General features: G+C 24.9%; 1 protein-coding gene across 1 annotated transcript in view; it reads left to right on the top strand.

Annotated features, from left to right (window-relative positions):
• LOC127286291 (peroxidase) overlaps positions 1–23,813 on the top strand; it is a 54,039-nt gene extending 30,226 nt beyond the window's left edge. Inside the window, exons 4-16 of the mRNA XM_051312671.1 lie at positions 398–491; positions 4,035–4,226; positions 7,696–7,892; positions 10,106–10,358; positions 11,163–11,308; positions 13,389–13,630; positions 14,567–14,699; positions 14,784–14,911; positions 16,276–16,385; positions 16,468–16,560; positions 17,085–17,254; positions 17,416–17,524; positions 18,635–23,813. Coding sequence (XP_051168628.1) covers positions 398–491; positions 4,035–4,226; positions 7,696–7,892; positions 10,106–10,358; positions 11,163–11,308; positions 13,389–13,630; positions 14,567–14,699; positions 14,784–14,911; positions 16,276–16,385; positions 16,468–16,560; positions 17,085–17,254; positions 17,416–17,524; positions 18,635–18,764 — 1,997 coding nt within the window. The 3' untranslated portion in view covers positions 18,765–23,813. The remainder of the gene's footprint in view (positions 1–397; positions 492–4,034; positions 4,227–7,695; positions 7,893–10,105; positions 10,359–11,162; positions 11,309–13,388; positions 13,631–14,566; positions 14,700–14,783; positions 14,912–16,275; positions 16,386–16,467; positions 16,561–17,084; positions 17,255–17,415; positions 17,525–18,634) is intronic.
• Positions 23,814–24,433: the final 620 nt, after the last annotated feature.

Genomic DNA, 24,433 nt, shown 5'->3' with positions numbered 1-24,433 from the left:
TCATAACCTTAAATTTTTTTAAGTACTAATATTAAAATTTAAATAACTCATGAATTTTTAAGTAAAAACACGCAATTTTTCGTTTTTATTTTTCACAATTTTTTTTAACTAACTTAAAATAAATTGATCCCTGTAAAACTAATGAAATTTTATAAAACACATCATAAGCTACCTCAGATTAAATTTTTGTTCAAAACTATTCAATACCGACTGTACAATACACGTTTGAATACGTCGGGTCCAGCAGACCCATTGTGCCATTTACGTTCGAATGCGGAATTGTGCCAGTGAAGGGTTAATTCGACTCGACAAAAATTTCCACAAGTCTAATGTGGAGAATATTTATGCATATTAACAAAATAGAAAATTATATTTTTTCATTTTACGATTTAAATAGGAGTCGCTCAACCCAAAACAAATATTTGGAAACCCGATGAATTGGCAACAGTTGGTGAACTACTTTTGGACATTTCGACTCAAATTGCCCAAATGTAAGTAATATATTTTTACTGCTACAAATTTATTCTCTTTCTTTTTTCGTTAGTTGGTATTACTTATACAAGTCTGAGGAGAAAAATAGCATTTACCATATATTTAATATTGTCAGAACATGTTTTTTTTTTTATTTATTTATTTTTTGTGGCAGTGGGAGTTTTATTACTTTCTAAATACAATTTTATTCTGTAAATTATATCATCAATATTTTTTAACTTTCTCAAGTTTAGAGTTACAGTAATTATATCCAAGTCTTAAGTATACACATTTTTTCCGGAAGGAGAAATAATGTGATGGTATAAGTGATAACTTTAATGAAAGTGAGACGAATCGTTCGAACGATTGTACGATCACTTTTCCAGAAGGTCAAAAAAAAAAAAAATTATAAGAGTATTGACCACAACTGTCTGACTACTTGCCGATCGTCTGCGGTCAAGCTGAATACCTTAAGAAAAAAAAAAGTAAAAAAAAATTTTAAGCCGTCTTTATCTCCAGACAATTATACAAAAATTAAGTATTTTAAAATTCAACATTTTTTCATTAAATTATTATATTAAAATGAGGCGCATGATTATTCCATAAAAATCATTTAGGGTCAGCCGGGGTAAATCCGAACGCTACCTAATTATTTCAGCTTAATTAAAATTTTAAAAAATAAGTTAGACATAAGAATTTTTACCTCAGATCCTCTTGAAGAGATTCTAAGTATTATCCCATTTTTCGTTTGTTAATTAGCAACAGCATAAACAAAGATAACGAGTATTGCGAAAAAGATTGAAAATCAAAGATGACACTCTTTCAGTATTTTGTCTCGTATTTGAAGAAAAAGAAGCTAAAAATTCATTTTATTATTTATAATTGTTTGTTATGAATACTAGAACAGAAACTATTTTTCATTTTTGCCTTCTGTAAAATTTTATCAATAATATCAGACCGTTCGTATTTACCCCGGAAAATTTGAATACCAGGGTAAATCTGAACGGTATTTTCAATAATTTTTTTTTACATCAGAGCCACACAAAATTGTTTTTATTTCATTACACTATTATTTTAACATTATAAAAGTACATAGAAAAAAGTTTTTCTTTCTATACGTATATCCTCGTTAGTAATTAATAAGCAGAAACTTAATCTCTGTTCTCTCGAAGGAGTGATCCACTTTTTTTGCCAAATGGTTTGTTGAAAAAAGTTTTTCAGGATCTTAATAAAATTTGGTATTCTAGGGTTTTTGGGGTCGCTGATTACCAATTTGAAGTCAGTTTTTCAAAATTCAAAATGGCGGACGAGAATTAAAAAGTTCATTAGATTCGCTCTAAAATTGTTACTCGGGGGGTTTCCGGGTCGCTGATTACGAATTTGGAGTTAGCAAATTTGATCATTTTTAAAAATAAGTTTTAGGAAAGTCCGCCATATTGAATCCGCCATTTTGAATTTAAAAAATTTGACTTTTATTTTTGTATTTACATTCAATCACTCCAAAATACTTTCTGTAGCAAGTTTTGCAAAAATCCGTTATGATTTGATAAAGTTATTGAAGGTTTTAATTGTGTAATGCATTTTAATTTTTAACCTGTTTGATTTTTGTATTTATATATGATGCATTATTACATAATAGGTTTATTATCGTATTTTTTTTGAGTTTTTATATAAGTTTAACAATTGCAATACTTTAAATTTATTTTCCCTAAGATTTTTCTGAAATACAGTGGCGTTCGTATTTACCCCGGTATTTTAGGAAAGTTGCAAAGTATCGAGGTAAATACGAACGCTAAGTTTTCTGCGATTGTAATTTATCAAAAATTTTTGCTACCCCATAAAATTGTTCTATGGAAGTAAAGTAACAACTTCATGCACCAGAATACCGGAAGTATTGTCTTTTAAAAGAAAAAACTTATATGTTATTGTTGAAACTTACTAAAAGCGTTCGGATTTACCCCGGCTGACCCTATTAGAAATTTCATTTTTAAGAATTTTATTAGATATAATTAATTTTTAAACAAATTTTGATTTTTATAATTGATATTTAACAGAATTTTTAGGTATCGAATTTTTAATTGGCAACATTTTTAATTTTAATTTAGCAGAATTCTCATTCTGTTGAATTTTAAGTGATTCGAATTTTTAAATGTTAAAATTTCTAATACACGGAATTTTCATTTGTTCGAATTTTTGTTTGTATGAATTTTTATTTGATAGACTTTTTAAAACGACGAATTTTTATTTCTTTGACGATTTAGTAAATTAGTAATTTGGAAATTTTGACATTTAAAAATTTGAATCACTTAAAATTCAAGTTGAATTCTGTGAAATAAAAATTTGGTACCTAAAATAATAATAATAATTATTATTATAAAAATAATAATTATATTTAATAAAATTATTGAAAATAATAATTCTAACTAGTGATTTTTATGAGATAATCATGCTCTCCAAATTCTATATTTTTGTGGACCAGTGGAATTTTAATCCATCAAAATTAATGTTATTTAGGCCTGTCAATTTTTTTCTGACAATATTGAGTATTTAAAATTATAATATAATTTGAAAAATTAAAAAAAACAATTAATTTGTTAATATATTTTTTAAAAATAAAAATTCCCAAAAAGTTTAAATTATAGAATTTTTTTCACAATTTTTCTTATTTTTCATTGACGATTTTTCATAGGTTTCTTTCATTATTTTAAACAATCAAGCGTATAAATTTGAAAAATTTTAATTGTTTCAAAAAATGAAAATTTTGAAAAATAAAAAAAATTTGTTCTAGCAAAACTAATTAAAATTTTTTGTCGAAAAACCAGTGTTTGAAATAGGAAATTTAATAGATTAAATAAAATACTTTGTTTCAATATTCATTTTTAAAATTCCAAAAAGTTAATCATCAGTTAACAAAGAAATGTTAATGTTTCTTGAAATTAATACTGGTCCTCAAAGGATTAAATAGTTTAAAATTACTGTTTTCATTTTTCATAGTGAAATGTGACTTCAGGTTCTGAAAACAAGAAAACAAAAATAATTATTTCCCTCTAAACAAGGCTAATTTTGATTAATTTAAATTTTACTGGTGATTCTGCAAAAATTCAACTTCTTCCACAATTTTGATTATTTTTCATCTCCGAATTTTTTATACGTTTTTTTTCTTCATGATTTTGAACAATCGTATGGGTTTAAAAAATTTTAATTTTTGCAGAAAATAAAATTTCCAAAATCGGTAAAAATAATTTTTAAAAAATATTAATTATATACTTTTTTTTGATCCTAAATAATACCAGAAAAAAAGTTAACAATATTAATTTCGATAGGCTGAAGTTTCACTGGTCCCTCTCCTTAATTATTCCAAATTTTCAAAAATAATAATCATGAGATTAAATAATAATAATAATAATATTAATATACAAAATATTCAATGATGAATTTTGTAAGATATAAAAATATACATATATTTTTGAAGGATTTAAGTGTTAAACATTGTTTTATTACTTCTAAATATATAAATTTAAAAATAAATATTTTACATAAAAAAAAATATGAAATATTTGTAGGTACGGTCTTACAAGGGAAGAAATTGAAACACGTCTTCCGCTGATCGATACATCCAAGACTCTTATTTACGAGGTGTGTCCACCTTTCTTAAGAGATGTAGAGTGTCGAGCTGGTAAATATCGTCGCTTCGATGGTCTCTGTACAAACTTGGAGAACCCTACATGGGGTGCATCGTTATCGCCATTTGCGAGGTGAGAAGTTCAAAAAAAAAAAAAAATATTTATATCTACATGCAATGTATTCTTAAAGAAATTTCTTTTCATCTAAAGAATTTTTTTCAGCCTTCGTAAAGTCTCACGGTGAACGGGTTTGAGTTCATGCGAAGAACAATTCATGTACATAAATATATACACACAAATAGTAATAAGTAAAACTGTTATAAATATTGTTCTTATATATTCATACGAAAATACACTATTGAATACAAAATCAAGTCATTTTTCATTCTTGTCAGATACATTTTAATTTTTTTTTTTTTTTTCAAAAATGTATGCCGTAGATTTTGAATTATTGATGATAAATCTTTTGTTAGTATCAATGAGCCATTTTTATAAAATATAACATTTTTGTCATCATATATATATATCATAATAGTTAAAATTTTCATTTTAAAGAATTTTATTAACCCATTAACGCCTAAATGTCCACAATTTTTAACTTAACTTCAATGAAAGAATTAAAACATTAAAAAACCAGATATTTTAATGCCCATGGGTTCTAGGGGGTATTGGGTATCGCTCTTTCAGATTTTGAGGTCAAAATAGAGATTGGTCGACCAGAAAATCCAATATGGCGAATAAAATAAAAAAAAAACCCAAAAAATCATTGTTTTTTTTTAAACATTTTTTTTGAAGCCGAAAACATTTTTTCTAAGACATCTAACCTATCCTATTGGTGGATAAAATAGTTGTACTTTTAAACTATGTTCATGAGAACCTTCAATTTCAAGATGGCGGACTCAAAATGGCGGAAAAGTAAATGCAATTTAGTAGATATGAACAGAATATTGAACTAACAGTTAAAAAGTCATTAATTCTGCCTCAAAATGGTTACTCGGGGGTTCTCGGGGTCGCTGATTACGAATCTGAAGTCAGTTTTTCAAAATTCAAAATGGCGAATCCAATATGGCGGATTATTTTTTAAAAATTCAGTGAATTTGCTTGAAACTTATTACTCGAGGGTTTTCGAGGTCGCTGATTACGAATCTGAAGTCTATTTTTCAAATTTCAAAATGGCGGATCCAATATGGCCGACAAATATTTAAAATCACTGGAAACTACTTACTTGGTAACTTTGTAGGTCACTGATAACGATTCCGACGTCAGTTTTTCATATTGAAAATGTGCGAATTTAATCTATTAAACGAATTTTTAAAAAATTGTTCGATTTTTATTAAATTTTAATTCCAGAAGTTTTTGAATTATTGAAAACTAATCTAAAGTCAAAATTTTTAAAATTCTACAATTTTTAAGATATTTCTTTAAAATAGTCAAATTCTGAAAATCTGGCTTGTAACTCGTAATCTGGTAATTCTAAAAAGAAAAAGTATGGAGTGAAACATTTTTTGCACGCATAATTTTGATAAACAGGTTAATTTAAATTAATAAGTTTTTCAAAAGTCGTCCGCCATTTTGAATTTTGAAAAACTGACGTCGGATTCGTAATCAGCGACCCCAAAAACCCCCGCGTAATTATTTTCAGACAAATATATGAAGTTTTTTCAAAAATCGTCCGCCATATTGGATCCGCCATTTTGAATTTTGAAAAACTGACTTCAGATTCGTAATCAGCGACCTCGAAAACCCTCGAGTAATAAGTTTCAAGCAAATTCAATGAATTTTTAAAAAATAATCCGCCATATTGGATTCGCCATTTTGAATTTTGAAAAACTGACTTCAGATTCGTAATCAGCGACCCCGAGAACCCCTGAGTAACCATTTTGAGGCAGAATTAATGACTTTTTAACTGTTAGTTCAATATTCTGTTCATATCTACTAAATTGCATTTACTTTTCCGCCATTTTGAGTCCGCCATCTTGAAATTGAAGGTTCTCATGAACATAGTTTAAAAGTACAACTATTTTATCCACCAATAGGATAGGTTAGATGTCTTAGAAAAAATGTTTTCGGCTTCAAAAAAAATGTTTAAAAAAAAACAATGATTTTTTGGGTTTTTTTTTATTTTATTCTCCATATTGGATTTTCTGGTCGACCAATCTCTATTTTGACCTCAAAATCTGAAAGAGCGATACCCAATACCCCCTAGAACTTATGGGCATTAAAATATCTGGTTTTTTAATGTTTTAATTCTTTCATTGAAGTTAAGTTAAAAATTGTTGACATTTGGGCGTTAATGGGTTAAATATAATTATTTTTTGGACGAATTTTCTTTTTTTTAATTAGCATTTGATAAATTCTTATGAGCCAAATGTTCTGAACGTTCAAATGGACAAAATATTTTTTTCAATCTATAAATTATTAAAAATTATAATGTCAATGTAAAATAAAGCAGTAAATTAAACAAATATTAAATTAATAACTTCTTTTTAAATATTTAAAACAAATATTTTATAATAAAAGTCATAATTAAAGAAGTTGCAAAATACATTTTGTTCATTTGAACGTTCAAAACTTTTGGCTCGTAATTTCTTATTAAATGAATTTTTACTTAACCGATTTTTTAGGTATCGAATTTTTAATTGACAGAATTTTTATTTTTCAAAGTTTCTCTTTACCCAACTTTTTATATAATAAAAATTCTCATGTAACCGAATATTAATTGAACAGAATTTTAAGTGATCTGAATTTTTACATGCCAAAATTTCCAATTCACCGAATTTTTATTAAATTGAATTTTTAAAACGTCGAATTTTCATTTGTTGGAAACTGCAAATATCATTTAATATTGCGATCTTTTTGTAATTTGAAATTTCAAAAATTTTATCTTTTAGAAATTTCATTCTTTAATAATTCAAACTTTCAGAAAATTGATTTTGTAAAAATTCGGATTTTTAAAATTTCTGTCCTTTTTGTAATTCAGTCTTCTAGAAATTCGAACTTTTACAAAATTCGATCTTTTGATTATTCGAATTTTTAGATATTTTATACTATGATAATTCGAATTTTTCAAAATTCGGTCCTATGGTTATTGTAATTTTTAAAAATTCGATTTTTTGAGATTAAAACCAAATTAAATCGACTCTAGAATCATCTTTCTGTCGATTGTTGGTTGGCGATTTTTAATTAAGGTCAAATGAAAATACAGTATTTTAGGAATTTTTATCATAAATAACAATTGATGAAAATAAAAAAATTCCAATAAATAAAGATTCAATGAATTTGAAATTCTGGTATTTAAAAAATTCAATAACTTAAAATTTTGTATGAATGAAAATTCTGTTAAACTAATATTCATTTAAGTTAGAAAAATTTTTAAATAAAACTTTGTGTAAAGTAAAATTTTGTAAAATAAAAATTTGGCACCTAAAAATTTTGTTAATTAAAAATTTATTTTAAAAAGAAATTCTGTTAAAATTCGAAAAAAGAAAATTCGTCTAAAAAGTAATTATATCGAATTAAATTCTTTAAAATAACAAAAAAAAAAAAAATTGAATCTGTCTGATAATGAAAATGATAATAAAAAAATTTTTTTTTTTTGCAGATTGCTGCCTCCTCGTTTTGCGGATGGAATGTCAGCGCCAAGAATAGCAAAATCTGGTCGTAATTTGCCACTATCACGTATTGTCTCACGTACTATGCATCCTGACGATGGTTTTCACGATCACGCGGGAACCGTCATGGTTATTGCTTGGGGCCAATTCATGGATCACGACTATACCCTCACTGCCACTCCTCTCGGTAAGTGTGTATAACTTACCCCGCAGAGACACCTCTCTTTTAAAATATACGTGTGTCTGTACCGGTTAATCAAGTAGCCGGAATTTTTTTTTTTTTTTTTTTCTTCATATTACATAATTCGATATGTGCGAGGAAAAGGACAGAATTCATACAAGAGGGGATCTTTTATATATATATATATATATATATATATATACATACGTACATATAGGAAAAATGTGTTTCGAAAGTACAACGTTTGATCTTATGTAATGAAATGTAGATATATTAACTTTTCCATAAGAGAAGAGAGTATCTATTTTTCCTCTTTTTTTTCACAATTCTCAATATGCATGACATGTGCTGATAAAATATGTCTCATCTTTGCACCTCCACTTTGCTAGTAAGAGTAAACTCTTTTTATGATTCCATAAATTTTTTTTTTTCACAATTCTATTTGTTCCAGGTGGTTTTTTTTAAAATAAATAACGTTAATTTCCAAAAAATTTGTATATAGGTAATAATTTTTTTTTTTTTTTATTAAACAAATGAATTTATTTATAAATTAAGAAATTGATTCGTTTAAGGGGGCATTGAAATCGTATTTCAATAGTCAAAAATTTTAATTTTATAAAATTATTATAAAAATTATAAATTAATAAATATTAAACATAAAATAATATTAAATATTGAATTTGAATTTAGAGATATATATTTTTTGAAATAATAGAATGAGAGAGAAGACATTCATAGGTAACATAATGAAAATGTAAACAGCAAAAATAATAGAAAGAAAAGGAAGATATAAATTCAAATAAAAAGAATTATTAATAAAATAGAAAAAAAAATTATTTAAAAATTAATGGTAAACGTTAAATAATCTATGCCATTCCAACATATAGTTGATTTTGACATTTTTGATTTGGCTAAATTTGAATCAGTTAGATTTCACTGACGAAATAGTTGAAAATTAGAAACTGAATCACTTCAGTAGGAATTCCGCTGAATATTTCACTAAAAATTAGTAGAATTATAACTGATTTAAACAGTCAAATCTACATTATCATTAATCGCTAAAACAGATTTGACTGTTTCAAGCAGTAAAGAATTCTACTAATTTTAAGTGAAATATGACTGAATGACTGATTTCAATGGTTTCAATGGTTTAAAAAAAAAAAAAATTTTATCAATCTGTTTACGAGATATGAATGTTTTTAAATTTTCTAAATTTTAATGATTTGTTACTTTTGAATGGTCATAACTTCCTTAAAAATGCAACAATTTTAAAAATTCTTTTTTTGTTGAAATTGTGTGTTTTTACGAGAATTTTTCGAAAATTCGAAGCAACAATTCTAGAAAAATAATTTACTATTTTTTTGCAATTTAAAGCAATAAAATTTTATTTTTAAAATTGTATCTTTTGAATTTTTTTTTGAAAAATTTTAAAAAATCTACTGAATAAGAATTTTATTTCTTGTTGAAATATAGTTTTTCTGTTTTATATGAAAAAACACTATATCAAAGAAATTTGCAAAAAAAAATGGGTACCCAAAAAAATTTTTTATTGTTATTAATAATTTTATAATAATTTCAGAAGCAAATAAGAATAATGCTACAAGGCTGTTAATTTATTAAAAAAAAAAAAATGGCAACCGTTCAGTTTTAAAAATAAAATTTTAATTTTTAAATTGCAAAAAATGTAATAAAAATTATTTTTCCACAATTTTTTGCTTTGAATTTTTGAAAAGTTTACGTAAAAACACACAATTTTTCAAAAAAAAAAAAAAAAGAACTTTTAAAATTGATGCATTAAAATTCTGAAAAATTCATATCTTGTTTGGTTTGCTAAAAAAAAATTGAAAAAAAATCACGAAAGCTAGTTTGAATTAGTACTAAAAGAAAAGAAAAGAAATCGGCAATGTAAATGCAAAAATGGTAACTAATTTTGGCGTAGAATACCTCCTATATATACAAATGATTAATAGTGACCTCCATGAAGTTGGCGTCGACGCTCAACGCCGAAAATTGTTTTTCACAGGACCAAAAGTATGAAATTATTTTTTTTAAGATTTTCAAGCCTTGAGAAATACTTTTCAAGATATTATGTGGTCCCAAAATCTTTTTAAAAATCATTTGATATTTTTGGTCTCGTGAAAATTAAAATTTCGACGCTGAGCGTCGACGCCAACTTCATGGATATTAATAGTGCGATTTAATAATATTAATTATTTCAGATCCTTTTAATCGTAATGATCCGGAAGAATGTTGTAATCGACCACCACATCAAAAGCATCCATACTGCAATGAAATTCATATTCCCGAGGATGATTATTTTTATCGTCTATTTAATGTTCGTTGTATGGATTTTGTTCGCGCTTTTCCATCAGTACGTCCAGGCTGCCGTCTTGGAAGTAGAGTTCCTTTCAATCTACTTACAGGTGTTCTCGACGGGAATACTGTTTATGGAGTAACAGACTTTCATGCCAGGTATATAAAGACAAATTTACGAGTGTTTTAATAATTTTCTATTAAATAATTTTCTATAAAAACAAATATAATAATAATTGTCAATATATTAAAATTTATTCAGCTCAATGGAAAACTTTCACATCATTTTTTTCCAGCAGAAATATATATATATTTTTTTTTTTGTTATTTTATATTAGAAAAATGTTTGTCTTATAAAATTAATGTTAAGAGAGAGAAAATTAAGTTCGCTGTACTCCAGTTTATTGCGAGTTCTATATTACGCCATTAAGAGGCCATAAATCACTATTGTGAATCCCGTATTTATAAAGCAGGGCTAAACACTTTCTATTCTGCAAGTCATGTGAATTGAGTTACTCAATCAATATATATATATATATATAATCTTCTCTCTTATACAGTTATTCAGTGAGACCACACAATTTTTGTTTTACGTCAAATCAACAATTATAGTTGTTAAAGTGAATTACCTTTATAGTTATAAATGTTATAATTGATTTACAATTCATAATAATTTTCTCAAGACATATTAATAAATGAAACATATAATTCAGTTAATTGAAAGTCATCGATGATTTAGCATACATAGGCGATTATTTTCTTTTCATTACAAAAGAAAATAATATTATTTTAAATATAATAATAATTATATTATTTTAATTATTTTTAATTTAATTATTATAATATAATAATTGTGACAATAGTATTTAATTTTATTTATTTGATTGACAATTTGATTTTAATGTCTTTATATTTATTTATTTTGAATTATTATAAATTTTTTTATTAATTATTTCTAATTAGAAAACTTCGAACTGGCTATGGAGGACTTTTGAGGATGAATCCAGTATTTTCTGAATATGGACTGAAGGACCTGTTGCCCCTTAAGTTAGACATTCCCGATGAAGGCTGCACACGACCAAATGATTCAATGTTCTGCTTCGAGGCTGGTGAGTTTTTAAAAATTAAATTAAATTAAAATTAAAGAAAACTAAAAATCAATAAAACATTTATTTTCATCCCTTTTGAATTTTCATTCAATGGAATTTTATGCGATTCAAATTTTTAAATATCAAAATTTCCAATTCACTGAATCTTTATATATGCACGAATTTTTATTTAATAGAATTCTTAAAATGCCGAATTTCTATTTGTTCGAAACTGCAAATGGCCAACAAAAAAAATGTGCTAATTCTAAAATTGATCAATCACAATTTTCGTGTTAATTTTTTATTTAATTTTTAAATTCGTACCGTTTTTTTTTGTCGATTGTTTATCGGCTATTTGCAATTTCAAACAAAATGAAAATTCGGCGTTTTAAGAATTCTATGAAATAAAAATTTGAACAAATGGAAATTCAATGAATTGAAAATTCTAGCATTAAAAAATCCCAAGCACTTAAAATTATATTAAATTATAAATTCTGCTTAATTAAAATTCGTTAAAATTAGTATTCTTTTAAATCAAAAAGTTGTGTAAGAAGAAATTCTTTAAAATAAAATTTCTACCAAATTCGAATAAATGAAAATTTGTCAAAAAAAAAAAAAAATTCAATTCGTTCAAATAAAAATATAAATAAATAAAAATTCGATATTAGGAAGAATTCTGTTAAATAAAAATTAGAACAAATTAAAATTCGGTGAATTGAAAATTCTGTTATTTAAAAATTCTGTTGAATGAGAATTCTGCTAAAATTAATATTTGGTTAAATTAGAATTTTTTAATTTTTAATTTTTTAATTTTTAATTTTTTAATTTTTAACTGTTAAAAATTCGATCCCAAAAAAATATGTTAAGTAAAAATTCGACTAAAAAATAAATTTTGTCAAATTTTAATTTGAAAACTGATATATTCATAATAATCAGCAATCATGAAAAAATCTCAGAGTAACAAGTTTAATATGCAAAATACAAACCTGTGTGTGAAATAGTTAAATATGTCTCTCTAAAGTTTTGAACGTTAAAATGAAGGAAAATTATTTTTCCCGTTTAGATATTTTCTAAAATTATTGCATTCTAATAAAATTAATTAAAAAATAAATTCAACATTTATTAATAAAGTAATTCTTTTTTTAATGTGCAAATTAATATTATGTACTAAAATCCAAACTTACAAAAAGTAACAAAATTTATTTGAACGCTAAAAACTTTAAGGACATAATTAAATATATAACAGATTTGAAAGTTTCCCGATTCTTTCTATTAAGATTCATTGACTATTTTAATTTCGCATCAATCATAGTATTTAATTATCATTTTTAAATACTAATAAAAAAGAAAACTATAAAATTATAATATAGAAAATTATATAAAACGAAGAACCAATGAAACTTTCTTTTTAACATAAGAAAAAGGTTGACATTTGGAAAAATTGTTTTCAAACAAAATAAAATAAAATTTCAAATTGAATAGATTTGTTAAAATAAATTGTAATTTTTAATTGTGAAATTGGATTAAATATTAATTGTCAGTCAATATAATATAAAACGCAGTGATTCAATAATCAATACGAGATCATTAGATATTGGTTCCTCGTGATATATAAAATTGCGTTATGCGACTTGTGATTCTTTCGAAATTCAGCCCCAAGACAGATTTGCTCTTGTTTGTTTAATGGTACTGCTTTCGATGATTTAGAAACCCAGTTCACGAGACACACCTTTATGCGTGATGAAAATATTTGATTTCAATCACCTAACGCACAATTATTTATATAAGAGATATCATTGTTTTATTTAGGTTTGCCGTCAACGTTTTAAAATTTTAAATCATTTCTATTATATCTACTTTTATATTTATTATTATTATTTTTTTAATTATTATCTTTCTGTCAATTAGAAATTATAATTTTGAAAGCAAAATTTTATTTTTATTATTTAAAGTGATTTTTATGTTCGAGACCTTTTAAATTTTTTTTTTGTTTAAAAAAAGAAAAAAAAGAGATTAAAAATTTTTTTTCGAAGGTCCGGAACATAAAAATCATTCTGAATAATACGAAGAATGGAAAAAAGTAATTTTTATTTTTTAATAGGGGAAATTCGAGTAAACGAACAATTGGTACTCGCTTGTATGCATACCCTCATGGCTAGAGAACACAATAGAGCTGCAAAAGCTTTGACTAAAGTAAATCCTCATTGGGATGATGAGACTCTCTTCCAGGAAGCTCGACGTATTGTCATTGCTGAAATACAACATGTTACATATAATGAATTTTTACCTATTTTATTGGGCAAAGATGTCATGGAGAAATTTGGATTACTACTACAAAAAAATGTAGGAGTTTATTTTATTTTTTTTAAATGAAAACAAGAAATATAATTATCGTTAAAACTGGGGCTATTATACTCGAAAAAACGCTACTTTTTTACTCAGTGCTTCACCAAAATTCAGAATTAAAAAAAAAAAATTTCAACTCTTGTGTTATGTTGTGGACATCTGTCTGAAGGTATCCTGTAAGTTAGACGAGAAAAAATTTTTTTTTTTACTAGTCATGAAAACTTTTAGTGGTGAGTATAATAGCCCCGCGGTTGAGGCTATTATATTTATTTATTATATTTATTTTATTTATTATTTATTTTATTTTTATTATATTTATTTTTATATAAAATTTTTTCTGCAAATAGTCTAAATTACGATAAAAAATTAAAAAAAAATTTGTATACAATTGTTGTAACAAATTTTAAAGTTTAACATTTAGCCCCACGGTTAGGGCTATTATTCTCAGCAAAGTTTGTTTATTTATAAAATAAAGTTAAACATTGAAATTTTACTAAAATCTACATTTATTAAAAGAGGTAAATTTTTTTTTTTAAATTAACATTAAATAAACAACTCAATATAATTTCTAACAAGCTTTTACAGTTATTTTAGGAAAAAAAAGTTTTTTGCAGACTTTCACGACTTCATGAATTTTTTTTCTGCATTCTGATAAAAAAAATTAAGTAACAAAATTTAGCGCCCTCTGTAATAAAACTATTAAACAATATTTACACCAAGTTTAAACATTTCAATATAAATATTTTATTAATTAAAAACTGGCGCTGAGTATAATAGCCCCTAGCTGTGAGTAAAATAGCCCCGGTCGACGGTAGCTTATTATTTTTATGAATTAAAAAATTCTTTAGTTAAAATAAAAAAAAAATGTTGAATTTTTGGAAACATAGATTCAAAATTTAAATAATAAAAATTTTATTTACCATTTTTCAACAGGGACATTGGAATGGATATGATTCAAAAGTTAATCCCACTGTTATTGATGCCTTCGCTTCGGCAGCTTTTAGATTTGGACATTCACTACTACCAACTGCTGTTGAGAGATGGAGTAAGGCACACAAATTCATCGGTATGTTTTATTTGAAAAATTAGCATTATAATTCAATTACCAAAAAAAAAAATGTAATGATATAATTTTAATGTTTGAAAATAGCTTCAAAGAGATTGTCAGATCTCATTAGGAGACCTTATGATCTCTATCGTGCCGGTGTTATCGATGAATATTTCATGGGACTGATGAATCAAGTTGCTCAGGCTATGGACGATTCTATTACACAAGAAGTAAGTGACTTAATCTCATTTATATATATATATATACAGTATAGAACTACAAATTATAAATGGAAGATTTTGAAAAATTTCCCCTTAGTATTCCATTGGAATTCTAACGGAAATTATTATCAAAGTCTCTAGGGGGATTCCTTCCGGGGAATTTATTGATTTGTTTCGTCAACATTAGAGATCTGGTTATATTATTTGATGAATAAGAGATTACTTGAAATTTTATGACAAAATTAATTTTTCGGCACAATTAATTAGTCATAAATTTATATTACAAACTGTAGCCAATTCTTTTTACTTTAAGTATAATCACAATAGTATGGAAAAGTATATGTTTCTTCACATTGTACTGGAAAATTATAAAAACAGCATAGAAAAATATATTTTTCTGTACAGTGCTCAGAAAATTTACAAAAATTATTGCGGAAAAGTATAATTTTCTGTATAGTGCGCAGAAAAGTTAAAGGAACAATGCAGAGAAGTATATTTTTTGCACACTGTACGACAAAAAGTTTTAAAAACAGTGCAGAAAAGTATTTTTTTCACACTGTACAGCAAAATTTTAAAAACAGTATATAAAAGTATATTTTGCTATGTAATACGCAGCAAAGTTATAAAACAAATGCAGAAAAATGTAATTTTCTGCACAGTGTACAGTAAAGTAAAAGAAACAGTACAAAAAAATATACTTTTCTTCACAGTACACTAAAAAAAAAAATTTTATTTGATTCAAATATTCGATTACTTGACTATTATCAAATAAATATTTACTTATGAACCAAACAATTTTATTTGAATTAAATAAACTGTATTTGACACAATAAATTCTGTTTTTGAAACAAATACCATTTAATTGACAAAAAATAATTCTTTGATACAAATAAATATTTATTTGATAACAGTTAAGTAATCGATTATTTGAATCAAATAAATTTTTTTTTTCAGTGTATGCAACAAAAGATAAAAATATTGCATAATAATTTACCTCTCTGTAAAATGAGTATTAAAGTTAACAAAGTAGAGTAGAAAAGTATACTTTATGCACACTATACAATAAAGTTATAAAAATAGTTCAGAAAAGCATATTTTTCTGCACAGTACGCAGCAAAGTTATCAAAATAATGCAAAATATACTTTTTTGGATAGTAATCAGCAAAGTTATAAAAACAGTGCGCAAAAATATACTTTTTTTCATAGTATGTAGCAAATTTCTAAAAACAGTACAAAAAAGTATACATTTCACAATGTTTTTAATTTCAATTTGAAATCATTCATAAAAAAAATTGAAAATTATTAATATAAATGTCATGAAGAAAATAATAATTTTTATAAATAAAATTAATTATGTCTGATTCTTCTTGCAGGTAACAAATCATCTTTTTAAAAAAGTCGGTGCTAAATTTGGCATGGATTTGGTTTCATTTAATATGCAGCGAGGTCGTGAATTTGGTATACCAAGTTACATGGAATTCAGGTACATAAATTAAATAAAAAAAATTAATGTAGATTAATATTGTTCTTTTTTCAAACATTATATGGTATTTAATTTTTTATAGAAAATTCTGTGGGCTTCCGGGTGCAAGCTCTTTTGAAGAACTTTTTGGATCAATGCCAAATGAAACTATTCGTCGATACAGCTCCATTTTCGAGTAAGATTATTTTAATTGATATAAAAGAACGAATACATAGTATTTAAATTTAAAAAGAAAATTAATAATTTCAAAAATCGTAATACTATCGTAATACCTTAGTTTCAGGTAAAAGGTACAGATGTCACGGTTATGCGCATGTGTAAATTTGAAAATTCAAATTATGCCTTTTTATTTTCATGATTATTATTGTTTTATTAATAATTTTTTGTATTCTCATATGTGGTTTACATAAAGACACAAAAATGATTAATAAAACAATTATAATCATGAAAATAAAAAGCATAATTTGAATTTTCAAATTTGCACATGCGCATAACCGTGATCCACAACGGCGACATCTGCACCTTTTACCTGAAACTAATGTTATATAGTCCCCCTTTTATGCAATGAAAATGCCTCCGCTATGACTGTAGGTGCAATAAACAAACAAAAATCAGTTCTATCACCTCTATAGCACCTATATTTGAATTTCTATATAATAGTTTAAATTAAATGTAAATATATATAATTTGCAATTACAGAAGTCCAGACGATGTTGATCTTTGGTCTGGAGGAGTATCCGAAAGACCTCTTCCAGGTAGCATGTTGGGACCAACTTTTGCATGCATTATTGCAACACAATTTAGTAACTCAAGGCGGGGTGATCGATTTTGGTATGAACTTCCAAATCAACCGTCGTCCTTTACTCCTGGTATGATTATATTTTTTAAACCAATAATTTTATATATTTTTTAAAAATAATTTAACCCTTTGAGGACTAAAAAAAGTTAATTTATAATTTTTGTTTTCATGAATTGAAAGAATATTTTTCAGTATGAGTGTTTAATAGATTTTGATATTTTTATTTTTCAGAACAATTGACTGAACTTCGAAAAACAAGACTAGCTCGATTAATCTGCGATAATACAGATCTTATTGACACCATTCAAATTTATCCCATGGTATTGCCAGATCATGAAATGTAAGCTACTCAGGATATTACGAATTTTTTTTAATTTTCAAAAATTTTTGTTTTTTAAAGCGATTTTTCGTCTCAAAATCTATCTTTTTTTTAAAAAAATTGTTTTATGTGACTGAAATTTGAACAAAAAAAGTAGTTTATTACATTTTTAACTTCAAATTTTATTCTAAAATATTACTTTTTGTTTTTAAAAATAAATTATAAATTTATTAAATGTTTAAGGAGGGTGGCGGGTCAACATAACCTCAAAAACCTGTCAAAACTAAAAAATTGTTTTTAACGCAAACAAAAATATAATAAATATTAATTTCAAACAATTTTAGAAGATCTAGATTTACTCCTTTCGAAAAAAATTATTTTTTTCCAAAATATTTTGTCAATAATTATTTTTTTAATTTTTAGTTTTTTTTTCTTTTAAATCAGACAAAAATTACAATTTTTAACCAATTTTTATAAACAAAAGCTCATTTTACTAAGTGAAACATTCTCTACAATTGTTACCTTTTTTATATTGTAATAAGTATGTTCTTAAAAAGTTATTTAATAAATAAAATTTTAATTGTTTATAACTTTTTAAGAACGCATACTTATTAGAATATAAAAAAGGTAACAATTGTAGAGAATGTTTCACTCAGTAAAATGAGCTTTTGTTTATAAAAATTAGTTAAAAATTGCAATTTTTGTCTGATTTAAAAGAAAAAAAAACTAAATGTTAAAAAAATAATTATTAACAAAATATTTTGGAAAAAAATCATTTTTTTCGAAAGGAGTAAATCTAGGTCTTTTAAAATTGTTTGAAATTCATATTTATTATATTTTTGTTTGCGTTAAAAACAATTTTTTAATTTCGTTCAATTGAACGTTCAGAAGGTGAGGCACATAATTGTTTTTTGGAAATTCTTAAAATTTGTATGTATTTTTTGTTTAAACTGGAGAAATTTTTTTATTTTCAACAAATAAATTGTTAGAATTTATTACTATTTGGGAAAAATATTTTTGTCATTTAATTCTTGTTCATTATATTCGATTGGAATATTAATATTCCTCTATGAATGTATTTTATTTTGTTTCATAATAATTGATTGTTTGTATTAACTTTTTTTTTTACAGAAATCCTCGAGTTCCATGTCGAACTGGTATTTTACCTGGAATTGATTTTTCCAAATGGGCTGAATTTCCCAATAGAGCATCTGCATACGTGAGTAATGTACCAGGACAATATGGCTTTTTGGGCAAATAATTGTAGAAATTTATCACAATAGTAGGTAAATAATAAGCACTTTTCATCATGTATTTAAGTATAAATTTGTTTAAAAATAATTAAGTTTCTAGATGAATAATAATTTTAAACTGAATCAATTTTATAGATTAATTATTTATCTATCTAGAAACTCAATTATTCACGAATATATATACTTCTTCTTATGGTTAAATATAATATGAAGTCAATCCACAAATATAGTAGAATAGTATATAAATAGGATACATATTTCGTTTAACAATCTAAAGGAAATATTTTCCTATACTAATAAAAATTTAGAATCATTATTTTATTATTATAATAATAATAATTTAAGACAAGTAAACAGCAGTGTGCAAATCAGTTTCAAGTCACAATGATCATTTTTATATTTTTTTTTTCTACACAAAAAAATTTCACAAGTAATATATCCTTTTTTGAGAATCAATTTTTTTGTTTTTTTTATTACAAGTAATAAATGTAAAATTTATAAAAAAAATTTGTATATATATATAAATTTTTTTTAAAATTTGCAACTTTATGAAACAAAAAAAATTTAAGATTTAGATTATTGTAGTTAGTGAATTAATAATTAAGTGGGCTAGAATGTTGCCAGTTTTATACTTGACGGGCATTGCCACAATTTTTTTTTCTTAAATGTTTAAAAAAATACAAGTAAAATTTTTCAAATCTTGTTAATCAAAAAAAAAAACATGACTGACATATTATATTCAAACTTCAGTTTGTAATTTTCTTTTGTAAGTCTTATTATCAATGATTTGCCATATAAATGTTTATAAATATAATGATAATTACTATATATGTATGTGTAATTTAAGTAGCAATTTAGAACTTATGATAAAGTGTAAGATTATTTTTTTTTAATTATTTTTGCCATAGTTATAGTTTAGATTATTGAATAATTTCCTTTTTCTTTTAATATCTTGTTTTGTGGCAATTTCGTTACAGTTAAAATAAAACAGCTTTCTGTAGAAAAATCAAACTAAAAAATTTTAATAGGCATTTCTCTTAATTTTTTTTTTACTTTTTTATTTTTATACTTGTTTATTTATTACTATATTCCATTATTATAAATATTTATATTTTTACGCCATTGTATAAATAGATTCTTCTTCTTTTTTTTAAACATTGATAGTATTTTAAGTATAATTAGAAAATGATCATTCTAAAATTGTTAATAATGCTTCATTATTTATGATAAACTTATAAAATGCATTTTAAGAATGAATGTAATGAATCATAATATTTTTAATATATAATTAACAATTAAGAATTTTTGTTTTTAAACAAGATAAGAAAAATATAGTAAATGAATATATAATTTTTTTCACCTGCTGAATACTCTAATATAAAAAGATGTTTTTTCAATAAAAATTAGAGAAAAGAACTTTTAAACTAAGAAATAAAAAAAGAAGAGAGAAAAAAATATTTGTTTAGTTTTTTTTTCTTTGCTCAAATTCTGGTACATATGACTGATATAAGATAGCACTTTTATTTTTGAAGAGAAGTGTTATTAAGTGCTTCTTTATATTTAATTTCAAACTCTTCTCTATTTACGGAAACGTTTTCCATTTTTAAAAGATAAAATTTGACTGTCACTTAATAGCAGGCAGAGACAAACTAAATTTTATTTCCAATATTACTCTCTAAATTTGAATTAGTGACTATTGGCTTATTCCTATCGCAGAGTATGCAGCTGGGATTAAGTTAATAGTCACTAATTCAAAATAGCGACTATTCGCTAGTAATTAGCGAATTTTCACTAATTTAAATAGTGAAAATTAGCGAATAGTCACTATTTTAATCAGCCCAGATTATGCAGCTGGGAATAAGCGAATAGTCACTAATTCAAAATTATATATGTCGTAGGCCGATAGACATTTCAGGCCGTTAGTCAAAATCCTGGCTTATATTCTAATGGCCGGCCAGTAGACAATAGCATAGGCCATTAGCCGAATAACTTGCTGGATGGCTACTAGCCTGACAATTTTTAGGCCATTAAAAGAAACAATTTATAGGAAACAATAATAATTTAACGATTTCATGTTCAAATTTCTATTTTTATTTTAAATTTTATTTATTGCAACACGAAGAACTCAAATGGCATCGTGAGTTGCACAAAATATTTGCCTTAAAACAAGCACTTTTTTTTGTTTTTTTCCCTCACATTCTATAAGAGATGTAATAACGTTTAACTCGTGCATTTTATTCCACACTGACCTATTACTTGCTGCATTTTTGTCATAAAAGGTGAACAATTTAGCTTCAAATGCGCCACGATTTACAATATTTTCGGTCATATTGTGACTGAATTAAACAAAAGTTATTTGAAAACTAAAACTTATTTTCAAAATTATTCTCTTTGGTAAATGTAAGAACAATACCTACCTCGTTTCCTCATTAGGCAATTACTAATATTTATATTAATTAACGTGTGTTGAATTATAATGTAAACAGAGTTTCTTCTAACGGCCTGAAGAATGTCAGTCTAGTAGCCCATTAGCGCAGTATTCTACTGGCCGGCCATTAGAGAATAAGCCAGGATTTTGGCTAACGGCCTGAAATGTCTATCGGCCTACGACATATATATGCAATGAAAAAAAATCGATTTTTTGACCCATGAAAAGGTATATAACCCCTTAATAAAATTCAAAATTTACTGCGATCACGGAATAGAGTTTTCTTTGTGTCGAATGATTAATCAATATTGATAGACAAATGACAAAATTAGATTTGAAATTGAAAGTACCTAATATTTATTTTTTGAGTAAAATAAGTTTCATGCATATAGTAACGAAATGGAGTTTTTGCACCATATCAATTCACTGAGAAAACTGTTTGGTATCATGTATCAAAGTTTGGTTGTCCCTACCAAATTTTTTATTTGATATATGTGCAACTAACCAGTTTGGTTGGGAGTACTAAATTTATTTGTCCAACCGTTAAATTTCGCTCAATTGAATTATTTAGTAGGTGTAACCAAATAATTTAGTCTACGTAATAAATACATTTATTAGAATGAAAAAAAATGTTCTGTTGGCGTAAATAAAATTTAGTTATTTCAACTTACTGTTTTCGTTGATTAAAAAAAATTTTTTTGTAGAAATAACTAAATAATTTATTTTATATAAAATAGTTTATTTGGTCATTTTTACGATTTTGTATAAAAAATAAGGTATTTTAATTCAAGAGAGATGAGATTGATAATATAACTTTATTAAATTCATTATGCTTAGACATTACAAAAATAATTTATCTTCCCGTAAGTACACACTACGCGCGTTTCATGAAATATCTCAAAATGATATCGCATAAAATTGAGGAGCAAGTTTTCAAAAGTTGATACAGAATGCCACGAGGCATTCTAACCCCCATTCTCTTAGCAAACGTTTTGTCACTTCGTCAGCCATTCTTTCGAAATAAAAGAAACACTTTCAGTACACTTTTAAAAAATAAATATTTATAAAACTTTAATGACACTGCTACGATAATAGACCAGCCGAACAATAAAAACACATGACATAAATGATCGGATAAGCATAACGCGGAAGAGGTCCACGACTGACTATAGGCCCTACGACCGACGCCACATTTTCGAGAACAGCGCGTGCGCAATTCTGCGTGCCAGCGATTTAGTACGGAGAACCAAACTGTTTAGTTCGTAGACATGAAACCTTCAAAAATATTTTTTGGTAGAGCAAACTAAATTTTTCGATTGATTGCCACTTTCTTTTCTGTTGTGACAACCATACTTTAGTAAGGCCAACTAAAAATGCTTAACTAAATTATTTTCTTATTATTACGATATTATTTTTCTCAGTGCATACGAATATTTCAGATAATATGAAATTTGTTGTATCTTTTATAATCTCTTGAAGATTATGTTTATAATAAATTACTTTTTATCGCACATACGCGTAATCATATTTATTTCCGTTGCCTAAATCAATTTCGGTTCTAACAGTATGCACTATTTTGAATTTTGAAATTCTGACTTCAGATGCGTAATCAGCAATCTCAAAAATGGTAGATTAGTAAAGTTATTATTGTATTTTTATTTTTAAAATAATTCACTTCAACCTTATGTGTTTTCTATGTAGTTAAGTAATCTAGATTTTAGTTTATAAAAAAAGTGCTATCTTATTTAGTCATCATTAAGTTTAGCTCCTTTTATTAGGGAAATTATCATTTTAATTTTTTTCTAATGAAACTTAATTTAAAAAATAAAAATAAGTTTTTATAACTTTTATAACCTTTTCACAATCAAAGTTTACGTTAAGTACTACTATAATGGTTTTATATGTTTCTCATTATTTTATAAGATGACGAATATACATACATATAACAATTTTAACTTAAGTTATTTAGCAAATGTTAATCAACTATCGACACTGATTATTCACGTATTGCAATTTAATGAAAACATGAATGCAATTATTGTTTATTTTAAGTATGTTCTTCACATATATTGCTAAGTAAATATATTTGCCTAACTAAAGTATTACCGAATGTAGATTGTAAATATGTTTAATATAAATAAAGAAAACATGATAGAAAATTAAAATTATCAAATTCTTTGTTCTCTCTGAAGAGGGCGAGCTAAGAGGCAAAAATTTATAGGTTATGTTTATGAAATTTAAAATAAAAATACACAAAGACGATCAAAATAAAAATGTTTAAATCTTTATTACGTCAAAAATAAAAACGGATTTTAATTCTATATAATAATTGAAAATTACTTTTAATGTTTTAATTAAGAAAAAACTATACTTTGTAGACATAACCTATAATTTATTGATAAATTTCATTACATTCATAACTTATAATTTTTTGCTATTATGTCTCTTTCTTCAGAGCAAAAAGAGTGCCTTTCTTCTTTGTTAATTTCTACAAAATTTTGAATTGGATATTTTATATTTAATTTTTAAATTTTCATGTTTTCTTGAAGCAGTAGATAATTTTTTCGATAAATATCATATAAAAATGTACATAAATTCAATAAGTAAAATAAATCAGTTTCATAAATAATCACTGCGTAATAATTGTTGTATTTTTCACTTTTTGCAGCACCAGAAAAATTATTCGCTTACTCTCTAAATTTAAATTAGTTGAAAATAACTAATTATTTGTTAAATTCACTTTTAGGTTATGTTATAATAAAAAGGGTAACTATAATTCAATTAATCAAATTTGACTATTTTTGCAGTTTTTTTTACAACTGAAAATTCTTTACTTTTTACTAATAATTAGTTATTTTTTATTGATCGCTAAAGCAAAATAATCAGCCAAGATTTTAATAATAATTATGTTTAGCTAATTCAGATTTAGAGAGTAATTCAACAAAATATCAATAATTTGAAAAATATAAAAAAGAAATTAAAATTTGAAATTAGATCAAAACTTATATTTATAGCTAATAATTTGTTGAATCAAGCAAATAATGTTTACAGTCGAATGAAAAGTATTATCAAGCACGGTAATAATTATTTGCACACGTAAGGTAAAATTTTTTTTATGAATTTTAATAAAATAAGAATTAATATTAATTTAAAAATTTCCAACAACAATTATTGTAACTTTTATATTATAATATATTATAACTATGAATATAATTAAAAATATAGTAATAATTTTATTTAAAACAACTT

The sequence above is a fragment of the Leptopilina boulardi genome, unplaced genomic scaffold (assembly GCF_019393585.1).
Source record: "Leptopilina boulardi isolate dan_hultmark-lab unplaced genomic scaffold, ZJU_Lbou_2.1 LbouV2_352, whole genome shotgun sequence".
Lineage (NCBI taxonomy): Eukaryota > Metazoa > Arthropoda > Insecta > Hymenoptera > Figitidae > Leptopilina > Leptopilina boulardi.
This window is presented reverse-complemented; position numbering and strand designations above follow the sequence as displayed.